At 39.8% G+C, this 18,100-nt stretch overlaps 1 protein-coding gene across 50 annotated transcripts in view; it reads left to right on the top strand.

The window, feature by feature from the left end:
- Window positions 1–6,945, top strand: part of LOC139376367 (muscleblind-like protein 1) — a 132,278-nt gene extending 125,333 nt beyond the window's left edge. For 24 of the 50 annotated variants that reach the window (XM_071118824.1, XM_071118861.1, XM_071118856.1 and 21 more), the window contains 3 exons: window positions 1–22; window positions 2,307–2,378; window positions 3,034–6,938. The exon at window positions 1–22 is cut by the window's left edge. In XM_071118824.1, the coding sequence (XP_070974925.1) occupies window positions 1–22; window positions 2,307–2,363 (79 nt within the window). In that variant the 3' untranslated portion in view covers window positions 2,364–2,378; window positions 3,034–6,938. Of the gene's footprint in view, window positions 23–2,306; window positions 2,379–3,033 lie in introns of all 50 variants that reach the window. The other 26 variants (XM_071118843.1, XM_071118828.1, XM_071118867.1 and 23 more) reach the window with 5 other exon arrangements.
- Window positions 6,946–18,100: the final 11,155 nt, after the last annotated feature.

Raw genomic sequence — 18,100 nt, 5'->3', positions numbered from 1 at the left:
TACCAACGAATACATGCAATTGGTATGTATTAGGTAGTTTTCCTTGTTTTTGTCAAGCGTTTTGCACAGTAGGTGCAGTAGTTGCTCTCTGTGCCATTTGGTGCTCGGCCTATGTTTTTCTGCTTCTGCCTACGTGCAGTCAAAGCTATTACGGTGTCTGAGGACTACACTTTTTATTCTCCTGCTGCTTAGGCCCTTGAGTGAGGAGAATACAGGTGGGGTCAGAAACGACTGACTCCCTTGATAAAGATGTCAAAGAGCTCTATTTACATGTCATTGATAAGGTCTTGATAAGGTCAACGGCATCATGAACTTTCCCCAGTACCAGGATATTTTTGCCAAAAAACCTGGTTGCCTCTGCCAGGAGGCTGAAACTTGGCCGCAAGTGGATCTTCCAGCAAGACCATAACCCCAAGCACACATCAAAATCCACATTTTGCAATGGCCATCTCAGTCTCCGGACATGAACCCCATTGAAAACCTGTGGTTTGAATTGAAGAAAGCAGGCCATAAGAGCAGACAAAGGATATCAGGGATCTGGAAGGATTCTGTATTGAGGAATGGTCTAAGATCCCTCCCAATGTGTTCTTCAACATTTTAGAAAAAGGCTCAGTGCCGTTATCCTCTCAAGGGGAGGTGTTGAAAGGTATTGAAAACAGGGGTGTCAAAAATTTTGACCCCTACCTATTTTTGTATTTTTTTGTATTACTTGTCAAACAAAATCTCCTTCTCTGGGCAATTGTATTAGTATAAAATAATAAAATTTCCCCCAAAATATTGGCATACAATATAGCTCAGTATTTCAATTGTTTATTTTATAAAGTCATTTTTGCTCATCTTTATCAAGGGTGTCAATAATTTCAGACCATACTGTATGTGGTCAAATAGAACAAGGGAAAAGAATGCATGTACATAGTGAAATATTAACATATTTTACGTATAATGTAATGGGAGTGCAACAACCCTTAAAGTTAAAGACTTTAGTTGAAACTTGATTATCCCAAGGGAAAAAATGTATGCTTAACTAACTGCACTTCAGGGAACAGAACTGAACACCCCCCAAAAACATTTCCGGGGAGACAGAATCAGAACCAGGAAGGAAAGTGATCTATACTGTTCCAGTTCAGAACCGTTATTTTAAAAGCATGGGAACCGGTTAATACTATTATGTTACGTTTCAGTCCCCCCAAAAAATACCACAAGGCAGCTATGCAAAGCCCTCCCTCTGTCATCCAGGAACTTATTCCAGTGTCTGCCTGACAGCTGAAAATATTTGCCAGTGTGAGCATGTAGGCAACCTGCCCCTCCCCCTCCGAAACTTAGGCTACTGTAACCTACTGACTTTACAAGCGTGATTCAGAAATTAGGGAGAATTTTTTAATTAGGGAAAAATGTATTCACTTTTTCAATACTATAGCTTTTACATTTCACATTGGATTGATTAACTATTGTTTTTAATTATGGTGCCACTCTGCACACACAAGCTTGTTAGCTAGATAGCCTGCTAGCGCTGGTCCAATGTTAACTCTCGGAAGTTCAATAGACATTCAAAGATTTTCCATAGAAGCCGTTCTTCCGTAGGTATAGTTCTGTGGGCCTAATTGAGATAATGCATGTCATAACAATATGCCCAGAGCTTCAAACCAAGCCTCCTCCTTCACCCTGTCTCGCTCTCCCCCCACCCACCCTTGAAGTCTCTTCTCGCACCCTACACTTGTCTGTCCATCCTGGATTCAAACAACTACAACTTGCCTGCTCCATACTGCTCTATCCTCACTGATTTGTGAAGTAATTTAATGTCGAGCTAATGTAAAAAACAAAAACAATTTCAGAGGTTTAAAATGGAACGATATAAACCAATATTTTTGTTGGGGTCCGAACCAGTTCAGAACTTTATTTTGCAGGTTGGAACAGTGGAACGGAATACATAATTATTGGAAAATAATTTCGGTTCCAACCCCTGGGTGCAGGTCAACAAGCTGTAGGACTTAAGTTTGGACGAGGAGACACCTCACTAGCGACTGACATTTTCTTTTCTTCCTTCCACCCCCTTCCTCCACCCTCCCCTTGCCAAACATTCCAAAAATGATGCTTGGCCGTTGATTAGCAGGTTTCAGTGATCCTATAAAATGCTTTGTTTTATCTATGCAACGTTGTAACCACATTTTGTCTTATCTTCATCTCCTTTTCGGTAATGAACTCAGAAATGTGGTTAAACCTGCTGATGTGTGGTAGTGGGGCTAGTGGATGTCTGATGCGTAAGATGTTTGCTGTGTTTGATTTCTCTACTCTGTCCCCACCTCCAGATTCCAATCATTTCTGCCGATCATCTGAGTAGTCACAAGTATCTGACTCAAATGTAGTTCGAGTCAAGAACAGTGAGTTTCTATTAATCTCGGTTTCGCTACAGTATGTTTAACTGTGCAGCTAGTGTGTTTGTTTTATTTTTATACATTTAAAGGGGCAATCGGCAATCATACATTTTTGGACATTGAAATTAATATATACCCATTGATTCTTAAAGAATATTACTTATAGATGCCTCATGAGCTTAGTTTAACTCTTGTACCCCATCAGAATCCAAATTATAAGCGTGTTTTCATCCAATATTGGTAAACAATGCAAATGAAAACATTGAATTTTGATTTGTTTGGGTAAAAACATTACACAGCAATATGTACACTGTATTTCCAGACGATAGCACTTGAAAGTATATATTTAAACACTTGTTTCCAAAGTGGTCCTTGATGGTAATAACATAAACAATTTTGATATGATGGATCGTCAGTCCTTACATCCAGTGCTCTGTCTATAAATGTGAGATTGGTTCTATTTCTCCAGACCCATCTTTCAGCTTTTACCAAAGCAGTGTCAGGGTGGCCGCCAGGTTATTGATTAAACTGCAGATTGCCGATTTAAGCAACCTTTCAGCGAACAAAAATAAGATCCAGATCTTGGAAAACGAGCTACATAATGAAAATAACTTTACTAACTTAAAAAACAAAATGTCATTCCTTGTCTCTTGTTTTGCAGATCAAATGACTGTGTGTTGGCACTGTACAAGCCTAAAGAGTTCAGCCTTTATGTCTATAATGTTCAGAATGTCAAGCAATGGACAGGAGGAGAATCGGTCGTCATCTCTCAGTCGCTCCGTAATGCTGTTCTTGTCACACATGCTAACATCGGTGTGCCCAGTCGATGCCATGACACACATACATACACACACACACACACCTCCTTGTCCTCCAAGGCATCACCCAGCTGAGAAGAGGAGTGTCTGCCTATCCATGCTGACAGACAGACACTGAGTACATTCACAATACACCTGTGTGTTCAAACACATTTCTTTCTTACATTTTTTTGCACACACATGAGGCTGAGAGCGAGATGTTGTGGCGTCTAACGTACAGAATACTGTGTTGGTACGTCGGTAGACCAAGACAGCATTTTTAATTTGTTTTGTTTTTAAATTAATACATTTGTTTTCATGGTTTACAAAAAAAAACATTGCAAATGTGCACCTTGAATTTGAATATAAATCAGAAAGGCACAACACATTTTAGCATGTACAGTTTTCTGTTTTTAAAAAGGCTTCTAGTGAAGCTAGATGATAAAATGAGGGTCAGGGACATATGAATGTTCTGGGTAAGAAACACACCTGTGTACCTTTGAAAGCACAGCCATGCTAGCTTTAACCACCTAATGTGTGCCATAGAGGCCATACATCCCAAACCAGAGTGTTATTTCAGCAGTGTTATTCTGTTTACCTAAGATATGTGTTTTTATGGCTCGAGTTTAGTTTTTTACATAATTTCTCCATTGTGTATTTTCTTTATATATATATTGTGCCATTTGATTTTTGGTTGATATTAGGGTTCCTCTCCAGCCTTTGATCTCTCTTGCAATGAAAAAAAAATAGAGGTGCCTTTTATCAATTTGTTTTGTTTTGCCTTTCTGTTTTTGCTTTATTGTTGTATTTATCAGATGGGGTGATCTATGACTCAGAGCTCATAGAGACTGGGAGAGTTGTAAGTCAGTAGACTCTAATGCCTGTTGAAGTGATATGGGGCGTACTAGCTCTCCATGAGGTCTCATTTCCTTGTCCCCAATCTTAAAGGAAAAATCCACTCAAAAACGATATTTTGGTATTATATCAAAATGTAGTTTTTGAGTTTATTTTTTCGTTATAGGTGGAGGGACTCTAAAAGTGTGTCTAGAAAGAAGCACTGTCAAACCATGTGTCGTTGAAAAAAGATACGTTTGATTAGGTCATAAGAAGATATACACTTGGTTGAGTGTTTTTGTGCTCCCCCAGAACTATTACCTCTCAATAGACACATTTTACTTCAATTGAGGTAATACAACAAATAACTAATTTCATGTGAATTTATCAAACAGAAGAAAAAAGTATCTCACTTTTTTGATCAGAATTTAACTGATTCAGGATACCGAAGCACAGTTCTGCTCATGCACGAAGGGTTACCGGAGTATATGGCCAAATTCAAGGAAGGTTCAACACAGAATTGGGGGAACAGAGATTTCATTTCAAAACCCTTGTTTTCACACGCCATTATGTTCTGTGATTTCGTTTTGTTGTTTTGACTGAGGTGTAAGATCTCTTTACTGATTGTATTGTACTTCTATTGAAGCCTTAGATTACAGGACTGGGTTCCATCCCAATCAAATGTACTTTCAATCACCATACAGGCAATGAACACCAATTATATATTATAGTCCGTACACATACATAATACACCTTATAATGTTTTGGTTTAGTTTTTTTCTCAAGTAACAATTTACTCTTAAATTTCATTGAACTCATGTGTTATGTATTACTTAAGGATTTTAATCTATTTGAATATTTAGTTTGTAGATTTCTGCCTTATTATATTCTACTTGACAACATTATTATATAGCCGTTGTAAATGTAGAGTTTTGGATTTTCAAACCATACTAATGATTAATAATAATATGTGGAGTCAGAATAAGTATTCACATCATTCTTGTAGCTGGACGTCTGAAGAAGTTGATCAAAAATGTTGATCAACGACCTTTTGATATTGATACAATGAACGGCATCAGTTGGTGTGTTGCCGAGGCATCTACTCTGGCTGAAAACTAATGTTTTAACTAGCTACAAGTCGAGATCTTGTTTGAAAACACACTATCGGTAAAATGTTTTAGAACACCTACTCATTCAAGGGTTTTTCTTTTAATTATTTTCTACATTGTGCTCAGCATATGTGGGGAACTCCTTCAAGACTGTTGGAAAAGCATTCCAGGTGAAGCTGGTTGAGAGAATGCCAAGAGTCTGCAAAGCTGTCATCAAGGCAAAGCGTGGCTATTTGAAGAATCTCAAATACAAAATATATTTTGATTTGTTGAACACTTTTTTGGTTACTACATGATTCCATATGTGTCATTTCATAGTTTGATGTCTTCACTATTATTCTACAGTGTAGAAAATAGTTTAAAAAATTAAAAAAAATAAACACTTGAATGAGTAGGTGTTCCAAAACTTTTGACCGGTAGTGTATATTGTGTCGAAATTTAGATTGTCCATGTTTAGAGAAGGAACAAAAAATTATTTTCTACTGTATCCATTAAAAACTATATATATATTGTTTTAATATTTCTTAAGATTGCCCTGAATGTCAGCGCAAAATGAACAGTGAGATAGATGGGTCTCTGGAGTTTGGTGAATAGTGAGAGTAGAGGTGAGGTAGTGGACTTTGCTGAATCGGGAAGGTCGGTAATGCTGCAGATGAACGAACTCTAACCTAAGGGACGAAGGTTGACTTTTTGCACTTCTGTACATAGTCAATGAACAGAGAGAAAAAAAAAACATTTATCATATTGAGATATTATTTTGAATAAAAAATTCTATAATGATAAGTACTTTTTTAGGTTAATTTAAATAAAAAAATCTAAACGGATAGACCAGCTAAACAAATTTGCTTGCAAAAAGAAAGAAAATGGTGTCAGTTTCTAGGCCAATGCATTCAGAAAAAGCTATGCGTTTTTAAGCTTTTGTCAGTGGCTAGTAGTTTGCCAGGAAATCCTCAAGGGTCATAACCCCCACATTCACTCCCACTCACTCCCCTTGTAGTATATGATATGCAATAAATATCATGTATTGTCCATATTTCAAATCTTGGAACAGGCCATTCATGCCTAGCCCTACGGTACAATAACTAAAAAAATATATAAACAAAACCATTTCAAATTTTTGTTTCATTGCATGTAAAAAGAACACAAATGTAAACAATCTATATAAGTAGATATGGAAAGTTTATATTTTCAATTTACAAAAATATGTTTGGGGAGAAGGGGGAAATAAGACTTTAGACAAGTAATCGAACACTTGCACTTGTGATTTACATTTTTTACCAAGAAACTATATGAGTTCTCAAGAATAAAATGTAACGTTAACACAAAACCACCCCAGAAATATTCTCTAATCACCGTAAGATCACTCAAGTCAACATGGACTCACAAGGCACAGCTAATGCTACCAGCCAACTGTGCAATCAGCAGGTGAAGGCTCCCCACCATACCAAATGTATAGGTAAATACTCTTTCAAATGAATGTAACCGTCTTCAGTCAAGGTCATCCTATTTCTGACTCGAGGTCGCTGTATAAGTGCTATGGAACCAAAGTGTCCCTTTCTCCAAACCAACCAGAGCTGCGTGGGCAGATTTCACTGTCTCTCAGCTTAAACCAAGGTCTTTCTTCCCTGCCGGGGGCATACATGCTTGACTGTTTAGTATGTGTGAACACTTAATTTTTTTGCTTATAGTTGCTACAGAATAATGTACTACTTCTTGTCTTCAGATTTGTTTTATGCACATTTTATTGTTGCCATAATTGACTCTTGCTGTTCTGAATTATATATATAAAAAAAATTGAATAAAAAAAAACTGATTTGCTCACGCAACTCATCTGTGGTCTTCCTGTTTGCATGTTAACTTTGTCTATAACACATTACTGTAAAGGTCCAATTCAGCTGTTTTTATCTGAATATCAAATAATTTCTGGGTCACCATTAAGGACCTTGCTATGATTGTTTTCCATTAAAATGGTCAAAAAGAGCATTTTCTCAAGCAATAATTTTACTAGGACTGTCTGTGTGTGGTCTGAGTGGGGAGGGGAAAACTGAAATCTAGCTGGTATTGTCAGAGAGGTTTGGAACTCTCTTATTGGTCTATTAACTCATTTACTGCCTAGTAGGCCAAATTCACCAAGTAGGCCAAAACTCCATCCCGCCAAAACTCCATACCACCAAAACAAGTTAAAATTTCAGGCTGTCTTTTGAAGCATCTCTCACTCTAAAAGGGCATTATCATAATTTTCATTATTATTATTCCAACCTCATAGTGTGGAAATATATATACAACATAGGAAAATCACGTATTTGACTGCACTGGGTCTTTAAAGAGATGACAAGACACCTTTCCAAGGAGATTCGTTTTCTGTTCCTTTGCTTCCTAGAGTATAGCCCTCGTTTATGGTCATGTTTGTGGAAAGTAAATTTCAGTCATGAATTTGAAAGAGAAAATATGCTTATAATAAACATATGCCACAACTTATAATGAACAAAATATAAACGCAACATGTAAAATGTTGGTCCCTTGTTTCATGAGCTGAAATAAAAGATTCCAGAAATGTTCCATACGCACAAAAAGCATATTTCTCTCAAATTTTGTGCACAAATTTTTTTACATTCCTGTTAGTGAGCATTTCTTCTTTGCCAAGGAAATCTATCCACCTGACAGGTGTGGCATATCAATAAGCTGATTAAACAGCATGACAATAAATGGTCATCTAAAATGTGCAGTTTTGTCACACAACATAATGCTACTGATGTCTCAAGTTTTGATTGAGCGTGCAATTGGCATGCTGACTGCATGATTGTCCACCAGAGCTGATGCCAGAGAATTCAATGTTCATTTCTCTACCATAAACCGCCTCCAAAGTCATTTTAGAGAATTTGGCAGTACTTCCAACTGACCTTACAACCACAGAGACCAGTCACGCAGACAGCTGATGAAACTGAGGAGTATTTATGTCTGTAATTTTTTAAATTTTATTTCACCTTTTTTTAACCAGGTAGGCAAGTTGAGAACAAGTTCTCATTTACAATTGCGACCTGGCCAAGATAAAGCAAAGCAGTAATAAAGCCCTTTTCTGGGGGAAAACTCATTCTGATTGGCTGGGACTGGCTCCCCAGTGGGTGGCTCCCCCAAATTGGTAGGTCTATGCCCACCTATGGCTGGCCCCTGCACAGTCATGTGAAATCCATAGATTAGAGCCTAATTAATTTATTTAAATTGACTCATTTCCTTATATGAACTGTAACGCAGTGAAATCTTTGAAATTATTTTTGTTTGGTATAATTACTACGAATTCCTCTTTATTCTGTACTTTCAGAAACTACACAAACTGAACATTATTTCCCAACGTAACTGGAGCTGGACATCTTTCTTAGCAAAGATTGAGGACAACTTTTGTATGCTAGCAACAAAAGTTGTTGCCAACACTGCCACTGCCTGGGTGGGTGTACCCCACCGGAATCCCCACCAGCGAGGTAAAAGGTCATCAAGGTTTTCATTAGCAGCTTTGAGAATTTCCTTGTATATTATTCTCTCCCATCAGGGGGCTCTGGCTTTGTAGGACCAACCCTGCCAGGCAGGCTCAGAATCTTGAAGGGGCAGTGCTGCTCTAGTAGGTCTCTGAACGCATTATGGCTGCATACAGGCGGCTTACAGCAGGCCCATAAAACAGATAGGGACTCTTTAGTGTCCGGGTTGTTCAGGTGGGTGTCTAGTGTATAAGGTTGTGGACCGTTCCATCACAACCCCTGCTCACAGGCACACATTGGTTCTGGGATATGCAACCATTTCCTTTCTCACTCACTTAACGCCACACTTCATCCAAACACCAAAAACACACACCACACCTTCCATCACAGTACATCCCCACATACTGTGCCTTCTATGTCTTCTGCTTGCTGTGTTTCTATCTCCACCATGTTCAAATAGTACTTTTGTGTTCCAATTAGTTATATTTGAAAATTCTATCTATTTTTTTGTATTATTACAATCCTAGTGGTTAGAGCGTTGGGCCAGTAACCGAAAGGTTGCTGGATCAAATCCCCGAGCTGACAAGGTAAAAATCTGTCTTTCTACCCATTGTTCCCGGTAGGCCGTTATTGTAAATAAGAATTTGTTCTTAACTGACTTGCCTAGTTAAATAAAGAATCAATAAAAAAATCAATATTAAACAAATCCCTACCATGGCTAGTATTCCATTATTCACCTCCTCTCTGAGAACGTTATATTATTTGGACTAGCCATGGAGTAGTCTTTGTGTCTCAGAACATTTGGTTGTCAATATACAGTTTGTCGACTACGAGAGCTACACACTTCCCTTTTAATCTATTCTCCTTGAAGATTGGATACAGAATTTTGCGCTATTCTGCAATCTCCCTTGGGAACTGATCATTCATGCTTATTTTCGTGCCAACGAGTCTTTTACCCAGGCTTTTAACCATTACTTTATCCCTAAAGAAAGTACATTTGGCAACGACTGGACACTCATATCTTTGTCCGAAACGGTGTACACGTTCAAGTTGGATTTTATCGACAACATCGAGTGGGATTTGAAGCACTGTAAGAAAGAATTCCTTCACTACTTTTTCGGGAACATCTCCTTCTCTTTCTTTGATACCCATAACTACTAGATTTTCTCATAGATCTAGTCTGTATGTCTAGTAAGGCTTCTCTTAGAAAGATGTTCTCCTTTTTAAGTTCATTAACGTCCGTTTCTATCTAATTGACTATCCCTTTTAGCTTGTTTGTTTCTTTCTCCATTATCGCAGCTCTTTCGTCACTCATTTCAAGGCTCGCCTTCAACTCCTTTATATCCTTACTGACTAATTCAAGTAGGCCCAGTTTGTCATGTATCGACTTTAACAGATCGCTTTCCACACTTACCAGTCCTAGTGGTGAAACGCATAAATCGTTTGTATCTGTGGAAGAGTCGTGTTTCCTTTTCGATATTGATTCTCCACGTTTACTCTCCATCATGTTTGAGTGTTGCTTGTTTTCATAATACATTTATCTAGCCTTGTGATTTGTGTACTTATCCAAATGGAATGTAATTACCCCCAAGTATATAAAGTGCTAATATTTTCTAACTTACTGATATTGAATATCACGTATTCATCTTGAGGCGATTTTGATATTTCTCCTTGAACTCCGGCCTTCCCCTCTCTGCATTTTCCAAATGTCGGCACCACATGCTGTTCGAGAGAAGATGCTGGAAAAGTGTGTGACTACTGCCCCAATGTTCCACATACAAAGTGTGGCCATTCCCGAGATGAAGAGCCAGCATGGTCATCCCCATGGACCCAGACACAACAAACCCCTCATAATGTTGGATGTCAGTGGTGGATCCTCTGCAGATTATAATGTCCTGGACAAATCCTGTCTTCACAAATCAAATTCTATTTGTCACATGCTTCATAAACAACAGGTGTAGATAGGTGTAGACTGACAGTGAAATGCTTACCTCACAACAATGCAGAGAGAAAAACAGATGTATATATAAATACACACTGCATATAACAACACAAGGAATACACCATGAGTAACACATAAAACGTTGCACAAAACAAAGAACTTGACCCCAAACCTGTGCCTTTTGGAGGGAATGTATTGACGGAGCGCCAGTCTACCCTTCCATAACATCAGGGACTCGTCAATGCAGAAGTCCTTTTATGGCACAAAGACCTGACCAAATGCTGATGTCAGCCTGGTGAGAACATTTCTTATTTCTCTAGTATTCTCTTAGGGAGTTCTTCTTCACTATTCCCATGAGAAGGACTGTCACCAGGAAGGTATACATTTCACTAATTGTCATTTAGCAAGCTTCTCCCTCACTCCAGCCTCTCTCTTCTCCTGTAGCGCCAAAGCATAGTGATTGGTCCACTCCACTATGTCTCCCACCAGCTTCTCTGTCAGAAAAAGTTTGACGCACTCTGCCTCAGAGGGAGATGGCAAGGGGCTTTGCACTCCAGACTGGGACTCATCAAAGCCAACAGCATAGGCAGGAAGGGTGAAATGGCTGCCAGACTTCTCAATAGCCACAAAGTTGGGGTTCTCAATAGCCACAAAGTTGGCAAGCAGCTGATCACTATCACTGTCAGAATCCGATTCCTCATTTTCATACTCAGACTCGTTGTCAGAATTGACAAAAATCTCCAGAATTTCCACATTTGTGAGTTGTCTCCTTTTGAAAGACATTGCCAATTCTACATCTTAGCCCAGAAGCAACATACAATGCATTCGGGAAAGTATTCAGACCTCTTGATTTTTTCCACATTTTGTTGCGTTACAGCTAGAATTGCACAATATATCGGTGAACATATCGGAATCAGCCAATATTAGCTAAAAATGCCAACATCGGTATCGACCCGATGTCTAGTTTAACGCTGATGTGCAAAACCGATGTCAAAGCTGACGTGCATACCTATATAATGTAGGTACATGACGTGATGACGCTACGTAAAATTTGGCGCTACACATGCAACACAGAATTGCTAACCTAGCCCACAATGTCTGCTGTGTGGATCGAGCAGTCAACAAGTCGAGCAGTCATTTGAAAGAATAAGAACATTTCAGCGAGACAACTTAAAGGTGAAATCCATTAACACCAAGATAATGGAATTGATTGCCCTTGACAATCAACCGTTCTCTGTCGTGGGTGATGTTGGCTTTCGCCGACTGGTCGAGCATCGGTAGACATATTGCCCTACCGGTGTTACACAGTAATAGCGTCACTGCTATTAGCTTCACGACATACTATGGAATGGCGTTTGGGTCTTTGATTGTCAAAAAATATACACATCAAATAAAACTATTTGATGCATTAAATAAGCTTTTAATTTGACATGTGAAATAACACAGATATATTATAGAATGTTGTGTGTTCTGAATTTGCACGTGCAAGCCAAGCACCACCACGACTATCAGTAACACTGTCAAAGCTGTACAAACAAGTGTGCAAACAAGCAAACCCCTGCCTCGAATGATGTGTTTACAACACCGCGTTGGCAATAAAGCATTATTTGTTCGACCACAACTTCTGGGGTAGCTAGCTTTAGCTTGGTACCTAGCTAGCACCAATACAACCAGCCTGAAAACAATGACCAGGAGAAACTGCAGTAATTTTCATTATTTTTAGCAATGATTTAGGAATCCTTGTGAGTAAGTATTAGCTAGGTAGCCACTTGTTGTTCGCCTATTGAAATTGAACTTCAGTTCGTGAATATAAATAGCTAGCCAGCTACTTAACCCTGTTGCCCAAAGCAAACATTATAAGCAGCCAGCTAGCTTCATCTGGCTAGTGATGTGTGACCGGACTGGGTTATGTGTTGTGAAGCTAGCCACAATAAGGATTGGGCACAATAGTGAAATTTGCAGTTTGCCTTCAAAATAAAATAATCTCTTTGAAAGCGATGCAGAAGGTAACAATTGGTGTAATCATGCCATATTTAGACTAGATAATGTTAAACAAGGTTGGAATGTGAAGCAATGAAATGGGATATCAGTCTACTGGGTGACACCCACAGAACACAATTGTGAAGAGTTTACGCAAATATTAGCATTGTAGCTCATATTGCGGGACTGTGACTGTTTTGAAATCACCTCCCTAGTCAGCCTATTGTCACGCCCTGGTCTAAGTATTTTGTGTTTTTCTTCATGTATTGGGTCAGGCCAGGGTGTGGCATCGGGTTTTTGTATTGTGGTGTGTTTTGTCTTGGGGTTTTGGTGTGTATGTATTGGGGTTGTAGCTAGTGGGGTTATCTAGCAAAGTCTATGGCTGTCTGGAGTGGTTCTCAATCAGAGGCAGGTGTTTATCGTTGTCTCTGATTGGGAACCATATTTAGGCAGCCATATTCTTTGAGTTTGTCGTGGGTGATTGTCCTGAGTGTCTTGATGTCCTTGTTTGATGTTAGTTGACACAAGTATAGGCTGTTTTCGGTTTTCGTTTCGTTTATTGTTTTGTAGTGTTTGGTCGTGTTTACGTTTGTTTAAATAAACATGGATCGCAATCGACACGCTGCAGTTTGGTCCGACTCTCCTTCACTATATGAAAACCGTTACACCTATTGTGTGTATTGACATTTATATTGCACTGTACAGCTTTACCTAAGGATTGGGGATCAATGAAATCAGTCTACTCAATACCCAACGTCCTCCTCAGAGTTGTATGACTCCAAAACATGCACGCAGTATTGTTTTTCCTCAGGAATAGTGTTCAATACACATAGGTTGACAATAAATGTGGCTCAATTCACAGTTGTTTCAGAGTCCCACAATAAGAGCTATGAAGCTAATGCTCTCTGGGTGTCACTGAGTAGACTAATACCCCATGTCATTGATCCACAATCCATAGGTAAGGCTGTACAGTGAAATAAGGATGCCCCCCAATGAAATTCTAAAGTACACTGCTCAAAAAAATAAAGGGAACACTAAAATAACACATCCTAGATCTGAATGAATGAAATATTCTTATGAAATACTTTTCTTTACATAGTTGAATGTGCTGACAACAAAATCACACAACAATTATCAATGGAAATCAAATGTATCAACCCATGGAGGTCTGGATTTGGAGTGACACTCAAAATGAAAGTGGAAAACCACACTACAGGCTGATCCAACTTTAATGTAATGTCCTTAAAACAAGTCAAAATGAGGCTCAGTAGTGTGTGTGGCCTCCACGTGCCTGTATGACATCCCTACAATGCCTGGGCATGTTCCTGATGAGGTGGCGGATGGTCTCCTGAGGGATCTCCTCCCAGACCTGGACTAAAGCATCCGCCAACTCCTGGTCAGTCTGTGGTGCAACGTGGCGTTGGTGGATGGAGCGAGACATGATTTCCCAGATGTGCTCAATTTGATTCTTGATTCAGGTCTGGGAAATGGGCGGGCCAGTCCATAGCATCAATGCCTTCCTCTTGAAGGAACTGCTGACACACTCCAGCCACATGAGGTCCAGCATTGTCTTGCATTAGGAGGAACCCAGGGCCAACCGCACCAGCATATGGTCTCACAAGGGGTCTGAGGATCTCATCTCGGTACCTAATGGCAGTCAGGCTACCTCTGGCGAGCACATGGAGAGCTGGCCCCCCAAAGAAATGCCACCCCACACCATGACTGACCCACCGCCAAACCGGTCATGCTGGAGGATGTTGCAGGCAGCAAAATGTAAGCCCAACCCCCACCTGTGGACGTCGGGCCCTCATACCACCCTCATGGAGTCTGTTTCTGACCGTTTGAGCAGACACATGCACATTTGTGGCATGCTGGAGGTAATTTTGCAGTGCTCCTCCTTGCACATAGGCGGAGGTAGCGGTCCTGCTGCTGGGTTGTTGCCCTCCTACGGCCTCCTCCACGTCTCCTGATGTACTGGCCTGTCTCCTGGTAGCGCCTCCATGCTCTGGACACTACGCTGACAGACACAGCAAACCTTCTTGCCACAGCTCACATTGATGTGCCATCCTGGATGAGCTGCACTACCTGAGCCACTTGTGTGGGTTGTAGACTCCGTCTCATGCTACCACTAGAGTGAAAGCACCGCCAGCATTCAAAAGTGACCAAAACATCAGCCAGGAAGCATAGGAACTGAGAAGTGGTCTGTGGTTACCACCTGCAGAACCACTCCTTTATTGGGGGTGTCTTGCTAATTGCCTATAATTTCCACCTGTTGTCTATTCCATTTGCATAACAGCATGTGAAATTTATTGTCAATCAGTGTTGCTTCCTAAGTGGACAGTTTGATTTCACAGAAGTGTGATTGACTTGGAGTTACATTGTGTTGTTTAAGTGTTCCCTTTTGTGAGCAGTGTATAATACATTCAGTGTGAATTCAACAGATTTTGTCAAATTAACAAATGATTGTCTTTTGTTGATTATATAGAACAACATTCCAATCTCGATTAGCATGATCTATTCAATTATGGCATAATTCTACTATTTGCATTAATTTGCATCACTGTCAATGACATACTTTTATTTTGAAGGCCAACGGCAAAGTCCACTATTGTGGCAAATCCTTATTGTGGCTAGCATCACATAAATGGGTCCGACCACCATTAATCAAATAAGAACTGTCTTATAAATTAGGGTTATTTTAGATTACACCTAGCTATATAGTTAGCTAGCTAACTTTAGCTACTGAAACAGATTGTCGTTTTGCTATGTTTTTGGGGAAGAACATTGTTTGCATCCATGAGCTAGCTAGCTTTTTTATGACCAGCACTGTAGGTGCACCAGACAAAACTTTACCAGCATCATAGCATACGCAACGATGAATCGTTGTGACATATGAAACACGAGTGATAGTGTAATCAATGTGTAATAACTACATAAAAAATGTATGAAGGCGTTAAATTATTATGTGACGTGCAGTCATATTCAGGTCCTGATTGGTTAAAGAAACGCACGCCTATTTAGGCGAGGTGCTGGGTAGCGGAGTGGAACACGTAAAAAAATTAAAGGAGAGCCGCACACTCTAGGAGCTCAGATGCAATAATGTTATTTGACACGCAAAGACCCACACGACGCTCCATAGTATGAGAAATCCTGGTTGAGAATGAAACGACTGAACAAATGAACAACGAAACAGCACAGCAAGTAAGTGAAAGAAATAGGTTCTGATTATGTTTTCCTGGTAATGGGGACATACGTAAATGCCAACAAATTAACTTTTTGTTCAGTGTTGTGTGTGTGTGTGTGTCTGACCTTTATTTAACTAGGCAAGTCATTTAAGAACAAATTCTTATTTACAACGACGGCCTACGCCAGCCAAATCCGGACAACACGGGCCAATTGGGTGCCGCCCGATGGGACTCCCAATCACGGCCGGATGTGATACAGCCTGGATTCGTACCAGGTCTCATGACGCCTCTTGCACTGAGATGCAGTGCCTTAGACCACTGCGTCCATCTGTGTGTGTTAACTATTTATCCTGTCTAGGACTGGGGTTCCGCTAGCGGAATGTCCAATAGCTTCTTTTGTTAGGGCGTTTGGTAAACAAATTCAAATGCGCGATCTGGTCCATTCGGACGAAACGTTCAAAAAGTTATATTACAGGTCGAAAAAACTTGTCAAACTAAGTATAGAATCAATCTTTAGGATGTTTTTATCATAAAAGTTCAATAATGTTCCAACCGGAGAATTCTATTGTCTGTAGAAAAGCAATGGAACGACAGCTACCTCTCAAGTGAAAGCGCGTGACTGAGAACGAGGCTGTAGGCAGACCACTGACTCAAAGAGCTCCCATCCGGTCCCACACCACAGTAGAAGCCTGAAACAATGTTCTAAAGATAGTTGACATCTAGTGGAAGCCTTAGGAAGTGCAACATAACCAATATCCCACTGTGTATTCAATAGGGGTCAGGTTTTTGCCTGCCATATGAGTTCTGTTATACTCACAGACATCATTCAAACAGTTTTAGAAACGTCAGAGTGTTTTCTATCCAATAATAATAATAATATGCATATATTAGCATCTGGGACTGAGTAGGAGGCAGTTCATTCTGGGCACGCTATTCATCCAAAAGTGAAAATGCTGCCCCCTATCCCAAAGAAGTTAACTGTAATAGAATGCTTACAAGGCCGCAATTTTTTTTATGTCGGTTATCTGTATCGCTTTTTTTTGTTGCAAGGAAAATATCGCTATCGGCCAAAAATGTCATATCGGTGTATCACTAGTTACAGCCTTATTCTAAAATGGATTAAATCAAAAATTATTCTCATCAATCTATACACAATACCCCTTAATGACAAAGCGAAAACAGGTTGAAAACAATTGATTAAAAATAGCAAACAGAAATACCTTATTTACATAAGTCGTGGGTGCCCAACCAGTCAATCGCGATCTACTGGTCGATCGTGGAGTGCTTGCCATTTGATCGTGAGATGATTTTATATCTACAAAAAGTCAGCCACACAAATCAATGCCTATAATTTCTTTCTGTTTTAACGTTCGACAGTCCTCCACTCACAGCAATGTCTGAAAAGTCACGTGATTTACATAGAATTTGACCAGCCCCTGCCCACTTACTCGCCTAGTTGGCGGGCGGCATCTGACCACGCTAACTCCAAGTCGAGGTCACGGTGATGCCAGGTAGGTAGCTAGCTAGCTAACTGTGTAGCCAGATTCGTTCTTAAGTTGTGTGGTCAACAGCAGCAATAATGAGTGAAGGGAAGGATACAAAAAACAGAAACGCATAATTTCCACAAGGAATGGGAGGAGGATCATTTTTTCGTCATGTCAAACTCAATCTCAAAATGTGTGTGCCTCATCTGCCATAATAGCCTCGCTATCCCAAAGAAAGGTAACATAGAACAACATTTTAAATCATCCACACACAATTCCAGGAAAGAGATTTTCCAGCAAAGACTGAATTACGAAGAAGAAAGGTACAAGAACAACAAAAAAATTTTTTACACGGCCTGTGACCAAAGGGAGGCGGCAACCATAGCATCTTATCATGTGAGTCATGTTCTTGCTAAGCATAAAAAGTAGTTCAAAGATGGGTAGATGATCAAGGAAGCATTTACTGAGGCTGCAGACTCGCTGTTTGGGGATTTTAAGAACAGGACTGAAATTATGGCTGCCATCAATGACATTCAGTTGTCCAGAAATACGGTGACAAGAAGATGTGAGGCAATAGCTGAGAACCTCGAGGATCAACTGAAGAAAGATATTGGCAACTGAGAGTGTTAATTCCCTCTAGTTTGACGAGTCCACGGTAGATTAGGCACAGTTATGCATTTTCATCAGAATGGTATTTGACAACATGAGTACAAAGGAGGAACTACTCGCCATTTTGCAACTAAAAGGACATACAAGGGCTGAAGATATTTTTCAAGCTTTTATAGAGTTTGCAAAAAAATTCCAACTTCCCTTATGTAAGCTTGTCTTCATTACTACTGATGGGGCACCCGCTATGGAAGGCCACATTAATGGGTTCGTTGCACTGTGCAAACAAGATCATTTCTCCCTGAATTTCTTAGTTATCCC

The sequence above is a fragment of the Oncorhynchus clarkii genome, chromosome 20 (assembly GCF_045791955.1).
Source record: "Oncorhynchus clarkii lewisi isolate Uvic-CL-2024 chromosome 20, UVic_Ocla_1.0, whole genome shotgun sequence".
NCBI lineage: Eukaryota > Metazoa > Chordata > Actinopteri > Salmoniformes > Salmonidae > Oncorhynchus > Oncorhynchus clarkii.
Note: the sequence above shows the minus strand (reverse complement) of the source record. Positions and strands in the feature narration are given on the sequence as shown.